Source organism: Mesoplodon densirostris, chromosome 16 (assembly GCF_025265405.1).
Source record: "Mesoplodon densirostris isolate mMesDen1 chromosome 16, mMesDen1 primary haplotype, whole genome shotgun sequence".
NCBI classification, from domain to species: domain Eukaryota; kingdom Metazoa; phylum Chordata; class Mammalia; order Artiodactyla; family Ziphiidae; genus Mesoplodon; species Mesoplodon densirostris.
In genome coordinates, this window is record NC_082676.1 from 57,670,585 (window position 1) to 57,682,687 (window position 12,103).

At 44.9% G+C, this 12,103-nt stretch overlaps 1 protein-coding gene across 1 annotated transcript in view; it reads left to right on the forward strand.

The window, feature by feature from the left end:
* Positions 1–6,489: 6,489 nt before the first annotated feature.
* LOC132476971 (uncharacterized) overlaps positions 6,490–12,103 on the forward strand; it is a 146,755-nt gene continuing 141,141 nt past the window's right edge. The window contains exons 1-3 of the mRNA XM_060079224.1: positions 6,490–6,562; positions 7,208–7,279; positions 10,835–10,888. Coding sequence (XP_059935207.1) covers positions 6,490–6,562; positions 7,208–7,279; positions 10,835–10,888 — 199 coding nt within the window. The remainder of the gene's footprint in view (positions 6,563–7,207; positions 7,280–10,834; positions 10,889–12,103) is intronic.

Genomic DNA, 12,103 nt, shown 5'->3' on the forward strand with positions numbered 1-12,103 from the left:
TCCTCAAAGTTTGTGTCGATTTCTGCCCTGATGTAGTACATGGAATGCTTGTTTCCCCGCAGGACAGCCAGAAGACCATTTGTCACAGTGCTTTATTTTTATCTATCTGGTAGATGAACAGGATATCACATGGTAGACTTTAAAGAGTTTTATTGAGGTATAATTGACATACAGCAAACCACACATATTGAAAGAATACAATGTGATACAAGGTAGGGAAAATACTCATGACCTGCAAAAGTTTGCGCATTCTTTGTTATGTAAATTACCCATTCCATGCAACTAGTGATCTACTTTCCAAATTTTCAGTTTCTAGAATTTTATATAGGGACCACCATTCCCCGGTGGTCCAATGGCTAAGACTCCACGCTCTCAATGCAGGGGGACCTTTGTTCAGTCCCTGGTCAGGGAACTAGATCCAATATGCCACAGCTAAGACCCGTCACAGCCAAATAAATAAGTATTAAAAAAAAAAAAAGACAAGAATTTTATATAAATGGAGATATACAGCATGTACTTCCTGCCCCGACTTCTTTCAGAATAATAATAATAACATTTTTCTTTAAAATAAATTTATTTATTTATTTTTGGCTATGTTGGGTCTTCGCAGCTGTGTGCTGGCTTTCTCTAGTTGCGGCGAGCGGGGACTACTCTTCGTTGTGGTGTGCAGGCTTCTCATTGCGGTGGCTTCTCTTGTTGCGGAGCACGGGCTCTAGGCACATGGGCTTCAGTAGTTGTGGCACGTGGGCTCAGTAGTTGTGGCACACAGGCTTAGTTGCTCTGTGGCATGTGGGATCTTCCTGGACCAGGGATCAAATGCGTGTCCCCTGCATTGGCAGGTGGATTCTTTTTTTTTTTTTTTTTTTTTTTTTTTTTTTCGGTACGCGGGCCTCTCACTGTTGTGGCCTCTCCCGTTGCAGAGCACAGGCTCCGGATGCGCAGGCTCAGCGGCCACGGCTCACGGGCCCAGCCGCTCTGTGGCATGTGGGATCTTCCCAGACCGGGGCACGAACCCGTGTCCCCTGCATCGGCAGGCGAACTCTCAACCACTGCACCACCAGGGAAGCCCTGGCAGGTGGATTCTTAATCACTGCACCACCAGGGAAGTTCCTCAGAATAATTATTTTGAGGTTCATCTATGTTGTTTTATGTACCAATAGTTTGTTTCTCAGAACTTCTCTGGCAATCCAGTGATTAGGACACCATGCTTCCTCTGCAGGAGGCACAGGTTCGATCCCTGGTCAGGGAGCTAAGATCCCACATGTCGCATGGCCAAAAAAAAAAAAGTTTGTTTTTCTTTATGGCTGAATAGTGTTTCATTGTATGGATGTACTAAATATGTTTATCCGTTCACCTATTGATGGACATTCGGGTTGTTTCCAGTTTTGAGCTTTACAAACAAAGCTGTTAAGAATATTTGTGTCCAAGTCTTTGCATGGACATGTGCTTTCTTTACTCTTGGTTAAATATCTCAGAATGGAGTGGCTGGGTCAAATGGCAGGTGTATGTTTGACTTTTGAAGAAACTTGGTAGCTTTATTTTGTATTTCTTTTATGCCTGAGGTTGAGCCTCTTTTAGTTTGATGAAAATCTATTTATGCAGTGTTTTCTGTGAACAGGATGCTCATATACTTTGTCCATTTATTAAATTATCTGTCTCTCCAGCTATGTGTGATGCTATTTTCATCATGTGATAATTCCCATGTGTACTTGGTTCCTTTCTGGCCTCTCTCTTTTCCACTTGAACATAATATGGAGCCAGAAGACACTTGAGCAGTAATTTACAACCCCTTCGTTTTGCCAATGAATAAATGAGTCCAGAGATATCAAGTGACTTTTCTAAGATCACACAATTAATTGAAAAAGTAAAGAGATGAGTTAGCATTCCCCCCCAACCCTGGCATTTCTAGTCTCACTAACAGCCAACATGGAGCAGACTTTATTTCAAAGACAAAAGATATGGCAAAAAATAGAAGTCACACAGTGTCTGCTTTCAGATCACAATGGAATTAAACTCTAAATCAATATCAGAAAGACAGCTAGAAAAATCCTTAAATACTTGGAGATTGAAACACACTTCTAAATAATACATGAGTCAAAAAAGAAATCTCAAGAGAAAATTTTAAGTATTTTGAACTAAATGAAAATGCAGCTTATCAAAATGTGTGGGGTTCAATAAAGGCAGTGCTTACAGGGGAATTTATAGCACTGAATGCATATATCAGAAAAGAAGAAATATCTAGAATCAATAGGCTTCTGCCTGAGGAAACTAGAGAAAGAAGAGCAAATCAAAGAAAGCAGAAGAAAAGAAATGATAAAAACTCGAGCAGAAGCCAATAAAGTTGGAGCAGGAAACCAGAGAGAATCAACAAAATCAAAAGCTAGTTCTTCGAAAAGATAAGTAAAATTGACAAGCCTCTAGCCAGGCTAACTAAGAAAGAAAGAGAAAGGACACAAATCGCTAATAGCAGAAATGAGGGATGAGACATCTCTACAGATCCCATGGACTTTAAAAGGATAGTAAAGGGGGACTTCCCTGGTGGCGCAGTGGTTGAGAGTCCGCCTGCCAATGCAGGGGATGCGGGTTCGTGCCCTGGTCCAGAAAGATTCCACATGCCATGGAGTGGCTGGGCCCGTGAGCCATGGCCACTGAGCCTGGGCATCTGGAGCCTGTGCTCTGCAATGGGAGAGGCCACAACAGTGAGGGGCCCGTATACTGCAAAAAAAAAAAAAAAAAAAAAAATGATCCACATAATATGTCATCAGGGAAATGAAAACTAAAACAAGAATGAATACCACTACATATTTATTTAAGTGGCTGGGCTCTGAAACTGACAACATCAAATGCTGGTGAGGATATAGAACAACAGGAATTCTCATACATTGTTGATAGGAATGCAAAATGGTAAGACTACTTTGTTTTTTGTCTTTTGTGGCCGAGTCGCACAGCTTTCGGGATCTCAGTTCCCTGACCAGGGATTGAACCCAGGCCACGGCACTGAAAACCCAGAATTCTAAACACTAGGCCACCAGCCAACTCCTGGTACAGTTACTTTAGAATAGGGTTTAGTGGTTTCTTACAAAACTAATTATACTCTCACCATATGATCCAGCAGTAGTGTTCCTTAGTATTTACCCAAATGAATTGAAAACTTATGTCCACACAAAAATCTCCACATGGATGTTTATAGCAGCTTTATCCACAATTGTCAAAATTTAGAAGCAACCAAGATGTCCCTCCATAGGTGAAATAAACTGTGGTACATCCAGACAATGAAATATTATTCAGCTCTAAAGGGAAGTGAGCTATCAAGCCATGAAAAGACATGGAGGAACTCTAAATGCATATTGCTACGTGAAAGACATCAATATGAGAAGGCTATGTACTGTGTGATTCCAATTATATGGCATTCTGGAAAAGGCAAAACTACAGAGGCAGTAAAAAGATCAGTGGTTGCCAGGGACTTGGGGAGGGAGGGATGCAGAGGCTGATAACAGGATTTTTAGGGCAGTGAAAATACTCTGTATGATACTATAATGGTGGATGTATGTCATCATACATATCTCCAAACCCACAGAATGTACAACACCAAGGGTGAACCCTAAGGTAAACTCTGGACTTGGGGTGTTGATGTGTCAGTGTAGGTTCATCAGTGGTAACAAATGTACAGTACCATTCTGATGGGGGATGCTGACCATGGGGGAGGCTGTGCGTGCACGAGAACACGGGGTATTTGGGAAACCTCTATGCCTTCCTGTCACTTTTGCCGTGAACCTAAAACTGCTCTGAAGAATAAGGTCTTACAAAATATGGCTGTGAGGACAAAATCTTCTGCGAAATCCTCTACCCACGTAAGAAGAGCTCACTGCGCCCCCTACTGGTCAGGTCTTCTCTGCCGTGGGGTATCTCTCACGGCAGCTCTGCAAAATCAAGCGTCTTTTGATGGTTTAAAAAGAAGTCTTCTTATTTTTGGAAACTCTGACTTGGGTGTGATGGACCTTAGTTTATCCTCAGCCTTATTTCAGAAGTGGAAGCTCAGCCTCCAGTTGTCTGCTAACCCAATCCTGCAAATTCTTTCAAGGAGGAAGCAGGACCTAGTTTTCGTCGGAGGATGAAGAAAGAGGTGGGAAGGCTTGTCTAGGAGGATCTGATTGTGAATCAAGTCCTCGAGTCCCGGAGCTCCATCCTATCAGGGCATCAGATTTTTGTCCAGTAATGACAGACACGGAAAGGAAGCCAGAGATACCCGGAGCCCTACCCCAGTCAACTCCGGTAGATTGGGTATGGCAAACCCCGATGGTCAACAGAAGGGCCTGGGGGGACGCCCCCCCACCATGGTTCTGATTTTCCAGGCCTAGACTGTGATGTCGCTGTATTAACTGGGAAACACCACATGGAAGGTTGCACAGTTTTCTTTCAGATTCCTGACTGTGAAAGGAGAAGGAATCCAGACTTGTGGGCAGAGACCACAGTCTCCTGGAGGAAGAGATGGAGGAAGTGATAACCATTGAGCAAAGCTGCCCAAGTCGAAAGAACAGGGACTCTGGAGCAGCACTGGGTTTAAAATCCTCACAAGCTGTGTGACTTTGGGCAAGTGACTTAACCTCTCTGTGTCTCTTCTTCTTTGTCTGTACAATGGGATGCTGCTAGTTCAACCTTGCAGATTGTTGTTTGTGGGGGTGGGCGGGCAGGGAGGTTTGACTGAATGAGTTGATATTCAGTGAGTGCTTTGTCCTGTACCTGTACCTGTACAGTTTTAAATTTATTTATTTTTGGCTGTGTTCGGTCTTCATTGCTGTGCGCAGGCTTTCTCGAGTTGCGAGGAGCAGGGGCTACTCTTTGTTGTGGTGCGTGGGCTTCTCATTGTGGTGGCTTCTCGTTGCGGAGCACGGGCTCTAGGTGCGAGGGCTTCAGTAGCTGTGGCTCGAAGGCTCTAGAGCGCAGGCTCAGTAGTTGTGGTGCACGGGCTTAGTTGCTCCGCGGCATGTGGGATCTTCGCGGACCAGGGCTCAAACCTGTGCCTCCTGTGTTGGCAGGCAGATTCTTAACCACTGCGCCACCAGGGAAGCCCCCAGGTTTTTTTTTTTAATTGAGATATATTTGACATATGACATTGTGTGAGTTTAAGGCCTCGAACATATTAGTTTGATACATTTATTTTGCAATACAGTTGCCATTGTAGCATTAGCTAACACCTCTCTTGCATCATATAATTATCATCTAGTGTTGGGAAAAATTCAATCCAGTTTCTTAGCAAGTTCAATGTTTACAATACCATTTTGTTGTCTATAATCACTGTACTGTGTATTAGGTCTCCAGGACTTATTTCTCTCCTAGTTGCAAGTATACAGTTTTCTAGTAACATTACTATCTATTCTTTGAAGTCCCGGGGAAGTTTCTCCTTTGTAAATTGCTCCCAGTGACTCCCCACACAATAACCATTCCTTTCTAACCAGAGCTCTCCTTGGTACATTTCTTGTTTTTTTGCATGTGCATCTCATTTCCCTTCAAGAATTTTAGCTCCTCCAGGCCAGCCCTGTCAGATGTAATTTTCTGCTTTTCCTCACAGCATTTAGTAGCCCCCCAGAACACATCGTGGGCCCCCAGGCAGCTGTAAGCTGATGGGCCGTTTGAATCTTCAACTCTATGGGGGTTTCTGCGCTCAGCCAGTGAAGATGTTTGAGCTGGAGGAAGGGAAGGTGAAATTACTGGTTTCAAAATGTAAAAGAAAATGGCCCAAGTCTAAAAGCTTAATTAGGGAATTCCCCAGTGGTCCAGCGGTTAGGACTCAGTGCTTTCAATGCTAAGGGCCTGGGTTCCAATCCCTGGTCAGGGAACTAAGATCCCACAAGCCACGTGGCATGTCCAAAAAAAAAAAAAAGACAAGCATAATTAATTATTTCCATAAGACATGATGTGTCAACCAGTCAAGTGGGTCTTAATTTAACTTTAACAAAATTACATTTAACTGTTAATTGAGGGATGAACAAACAAACAAATGTGGCTTATCCATTTGATGACACAATATTCAGCTATAAAAAGGAATGAAATACACACACTACAGCATGGCTGAACCTTGAAAGCATGGTCTCACTGAAAGAAGCCAGACACGGCAGGCCACGTATTGAATGATTCCATTTCTATGAAATGACCCAAAGAGGTAAATCCATGGAGACAGAAAGCAGAGCAGTGGTGACCAGGGACTGGGGTGACAGGAATGAGGAATGACTGCTTATGGGGGGTGGGATTATCTCTTGTGGTGATGAAAATGTTCTAAAATTGGTTCTGGTGTTGGTTGCACAAGTCTGCGAATATGCTAAAAACCATTGAATTGTGTACTTTAAATGGGAGAATTGTGTACTTTAAATGGGAGAATTGTGTGATATATTATCTCAATAAAGTGGTTTATAAAAAAACACACTTATTGTGGGAAGCAGGTGCCTAAGAGGAGGGGCTGGTCCACGAGGCCTGAAGGGGCTGACGGAGGTGATGGCTGAGGAACTCGGCTGCTTGAAGCCTAAACACCAAAGCGTGCAGGTAGATGTGGGGCTTGGGATCACGTGTGAGAGGACCCCCGGCCTCCCAGAGGACTTGCGCCCCTTCTCTGCTGGTGGTCCTAATGTGTGCAGGAGGGAGGCCTTGGGCCTGAAGGATTGAAACACCCCTCAGCTGCTGAGAGCCGTTTCCGAGGCTGGGCTGGCCCTTCTCTTTGCTTTGCCCACCATAAGTGCTGGGAAAGACAAGCCCAAAAGCAGACCTCAGAACTCGATAGTGGTGACGGTTGCACAGTGCTGTGAATGTATTCAATGCCAACAAATCGCCACTTTAAAATGGTAAATTTTATGTTATATCTATTAGACCACACACACAAAAAGGCAAACCATGCTACGTTGCCTTCTGCCCTGAGAGCTTCATTTCCAAGGCTTGAAGAGGCAAACCTTTTTTTTTTCCCCCAAGACTGAAAAGGGATTTTTCCCCCTCACTGGTCAGAAGCCCCTCCCTCCCTCCCCGTGCTAAGCTCTTTATTGGAGGCTCCTGACTGGCTGGGTCTTCACCCTGGAAGCCACCTCCGCCCCTTCCCATCCCCAACTCCTGTGCTGGGAGTGTGAATTGAAGCTGAGCCCTCCGCTTCGGGAAAGAAGGTTCCTTTCGGGGCTGCTCTGAGCCGCTCTGGAGAGAGAGGCTGGCTGTGTCTCCCTCGGGCCAGCGGCGGTGCCAGCGCCCATGGGGCTCCTTGGTCTGGTCCTGCTCTGGGTGCTGACGGCTGCGACTTCAGGGAGTAAGTAAAGCTGCTGCAACCTTATTCCTTCCGGGGTGGCATGGCGGCAGCCCAGATGCACTGGGGACAGTGTTTTTATAGCCAAGTGTATGTTTACCTGTCCTTCTGTTGCCTCCCTTGGTTTTGCCTTTCATGGGGAAAAGGAGGGAGAGATTACAGGTGGATTCCTCATCTCTCACTCCCAACTTTCACCAACATCCTCTGGAAACTGAGACCAGATCTGAAATCCTGAGTGAGGAAACGCTGACTTCCAGACTCTCTGAGCCTGGGTGCAGGGATGCTTAGCTGTCTGCAGGGATACTAATACTCCGATGCAGGGTAACAATGTGGAATGAACTTTAATTTGTTGTCTATTTACTGCAGGAAGGTACAGGACAGTGCTATCCATTAAAAATACAATGCAAGCCAATATGTAATTTTAAATTTTCAAGCAGCCACATTTAAAAAGTGTAAAAAAAAAAAAAAAGCAAGTGAAATTAATTTAATAATTATTGTACTTAACCCAATACATCTAAAATATCATTAGAAAATGTAATTGATATAAAAAGTATTAACAAGATATATTTCCTGTTCCTTGAAACCCAGTGTGTACTTTATACTTAGAACATATTTCAATTTGGATACCAAATTTTCATTGCAAATACTTGATCTCTTTTTAGATTTCTTAAAATTTCAAGTTGAAAAAGTACTTTTGTATACTAAGTTGTTTCAAACATACTTAAAAGTTTTCCAATAACTGACTTGAGCACAGTTTTTAATTTAAATTTAATTAAAGGTTTCTTCATAACACCAGCCACATTTCACATGTGGCTGGTGGCTACTGTCCCAGACAGTGCAGGTCCGATCACAGCTGTTTTACTCACTGTATTTTCACTATTTGCCTCCACACAGCTGGTGTTTAGTGAACCTTGTGCTGGCTGGATATATAAATGAACGGGGATCACAACTGACACCTGAGAAAGCTGAAATGAGACTTGATTTCATTTCTGAAATGAGATGACATCAACTTCAGTCCGTTTCAGATCTCTCCCTAGAGGTGATGGGAAGATTTATTACCTCCCAGCGCTCACTGTTTTCCCCTCCTTGGTTGATTTATTTAGTAGGATCATTGAATGGTCTTTGTTTTTCTGAAGTCTTTTTTAAACTTTAGATATGTCTTTTTAAGTGCTTGAGAAATGGAAGGGAAACAGGCTTGGTTCAAGCAGAATGCTCTGAGAACACACTTTACTCCTGGGAGCTTGTGGTGGACCTGGGCTTGTAGGCATCACTGCCCTCGGCATAGCAGGGCGGAAAAGCAGATGTAGGGGTTATCGGTGGAGCAAAGAAGCCAGAATGCTGGGTCTGTGCACAACTGGGAGTTTAAAGATTATGCACACACATGTTCAATCTGACACCCAGGGTCCAAGTGATCAGAGTTGAAAGAAAGTTGAAAGGGAGACTGATTGACTTAAATGTCTTTGAAATGTGATTTTATCCATTGATATTCTACTTTAATGCAAAGAGCATTTTGTTGGATGAGCCAAAACATTCGGGGGAAAAAAAAAACCCTGCCAAATACCCTAACATGTTCTATTATCTCAAAGGGTTTAAATGGAATGGTATAAAATGCACTTTCCCCCCATTCTGGGAAAGTGTATTTTTCTTAAGGGATTAAACAGGCTGGCATGTGTAATGATTACCAGTTGAGGCACAGTGGGGTGGTTTTGAGGATAGAAATGGTACTATTGGAAAGTCATTGTATGAAAATGCCTGCAGATGGACCCCTGGCTAAGGCTGTTCTGGAAGGGTATGGATGATGCCCAGGAAATGCCCAGGCGTGTGGTTGGAAGGAAGGACCAATGAGGAGTGACAGTAGGTGGAAATGGGGAGGCTTTCAGGTGAGGTTGGGACAGGCAGATGGAGAGATGCTGACCCTTCCCAGGCAGGTGGCCTGAGGATCCCCTGCAGAGTGTCCTCAGCAGCCTGAGGAGGTCCCTGGCCGTTCTGTTCATACTCTGGTTGTTCTGCAGCTTAGATGGTGGCTAAGTGAGGTATTACGAGATCTGCTGGGGAGCCAAACTAGACAACCATCCTTTACTGCTCTCGGTCTTGCCTTTGTTGGTTCACCTGTTCCTTTATTCACTCACTCACTCACTTATTACTTCATGATAATGTAGTGGTTAAGGCTGTGGACTCAGGGTGCCTGGGTTGAAACGCTGGCTCCCCTCCTAACTGTGTGCTCTCAGTCTCTATGCCTCAAGTGTCTTTATCTGTAAAATGGGAGTAATAATTGCCCTTACCTCAGGGGATTCTCAGGAGATTGAAGGCGTTTAATGTATAAATTGCTTGGAACAGTGCTTGGCGGACGGTAACTGCTGTGCAAGTGTTAGTTGTATTCATTCACTTAATCATTCCAGTCTGTCCTGGGGATCAGGAGCTGGGGGATACAGTTTTGACAAAGGTGACCAAAATAATGAAATCATTAAAGTTTCACAAGCCTTATGAAGAGAATAGGATGCTAAGGTAGACTACCAGGTCTGTATCAGAGATAGACACTGAGAAGTGAGGAGGGAGAGATGTTTTATTGATTGATTGATTGACTGATTTGGCTGTGCTGTGTCTTAGTTGAGGCATGTGGGATCTTTAGTTGCGGCATACAGGATTTAGTTCCCTGACCAGGGATCAAACCCGGGCCCCCTGCATTGGGAGTGCAGGTCTTAGCCACTGGACCATCAGGGAAGTCGCCAGGGAGAGATGTTTATGCTGAGGCCTGAAGGAGCCTAGGATGTGAGAGCAGGTGGAAGAGTGTTGAGGCCAGAAGGAACAGCATGTGCAAAGGCCTCGAGCTGGAGAAGAACCAGCATGGCTGGAGGTCAGGAGTGGGGGTGAGATGTGGCCAGAGGGGCAGACAGAGGCCAGCTCTCATGGGAAGGATTTTATTATGAGTGCATATGGGTTGGGGTGGGTAGGGCGGGAGACTTAGGGGCTGTTAAGCAGGGAGTGATGTGATTGGATTTAGACTTTTAAAACATGACTAACTGTGGGGGATGAACCGTGGACATGGGGGATAATTAGGAGGCTGCTGCAGTTGTCTAGGTGAGAGAAGATGTGGCTTTGCCTAAAGTGATGGAGATGGAGATGGAGAGAGAGAAGGATGGAGGGAGGGAGGGAGGAATGAATAGAGGGGAGATGGATGGGTAGATGGAGGGAGGGAGGGATAGATGGAGGGAGGGAAGGAGGGAGACCTGATGGAATTGGCAGCACTTGCTGACACATGGGACTTGGGGTGATGATAAGGGAAAAGAGGGGAAGCACACACGAGTACCAGGTACCAGCTCTAGCAATGGGGTGACGGTGATGCCAGTGCCCAAGATGGGGAAGAGCAGGGTGGGGACGGGGCAGGGAGTCACTCCCAGCCCCATGAGAGAGAGAGGAGCTGGAATGATCTCTTTTTGTCCCCTTGGCCCACGGACCCTTAAATGAGCTCTTTCAAGAGCAGGTCAACGGCCCATGGGGTGGGGCTGTCGCATGCCTCCTCCTGGCCTTGCCCTGCTTCCATCTAATTTGTGATTTCAGAAATTCCAGACTCGCTGGTGGAGCAGGCGGCCTCCTGCATGACTTCGTGCTCAGGTGAGCAAGTCTCTCCGGAGACCTTATCACACTTCTGGTGACCCTGAACCTGAGACAGGGCCGGTAGGTGGTTGGGGAGGCGAAGCTGACCACTGCCAGGTGTGATTAGGGACAACCCCAGAGGGCCTTGGCTACATTCCCAGGGAGGCCGTTTGGGAGGAGCAAGACCCGTTCTGCAAAGGCCACCAAGTCACCAGCATTTAGAGAAGCAAATAGCACCCTCAGGTTAAAATGGCCTTAAGCCATCCCAGCCCTAAGGCCCCTGGGCTTTTTCCTCATACTTTGTGGTCTCCAGGTGGAGTAAAAGACTTCAGCCAAGTGATTCTTTTTGCATCTTGGGGTAGAGTAGATTAGAGAAACTTGGGGCAAATTGTTCGGAAAGAAGCCTTTTGGGAATGTGAGATGTGGTTATATTTGAGCACAAAGAAATTAACATGAATAGGTTAATTCAATTCCAAGCCCAGGAAAAGGGTGAGGTGTCATAATTAATAGTTTAATAGTATTTTGCAATTGGTCCGCTGGTCTAAATAGAAGGTTTAAGAATCATAGACTCTGATAAACCATAATGGAAAAGAATATATAAAAATCTGTATATGTTTAACCGAGTCACTTTGCTGTACAGCAGAGATTGGCACATTGTAAATCAACTAGACTTCAATTAAAAAAATAAATAGAAAGAAAGAATGAATGAATCAATCACAGACTCTGCTCCCTAGATCTGATCTTCCCCAGAGCACCTACTTCACCTCCCCACTACCTCCAATACCTCCAGACTGGCCAGCCCTACAGCTCTGTTTTCTGTAAAGATCAGGATAATCTCTCCAACCCACTTCCTGCCCCCACTGATAACCACCAAGGCAGTAGGTGAGGAATCAGACTGCCAAGGTTTGGATCTCAGCTGTGCAACCTTGGGTAAGTTAGTTAACCTCTCTGAGCCTTGGTTTCCAACTCTGTAAAATGGAAAAAATAAGAGTGCCCACCTCAAAGTTGTTATGAGGCTTCCATAAGTTAATATAAAATAGATCAGTGGTTCTCAACAAGGATGATTGTATCTCCCAGGGACATTTTGCAAATTCTGGAGACATTTTTGCTTGTCACAACTGGGGTGTGCTACTGGCATCTGGTGGGTAGAGGCTGGAGATGCTGCTAAACATCCTACAGTGCACAACAGAATTATACGGCCCAAAATATTAATACTGCCGAGGCTGAAAAACC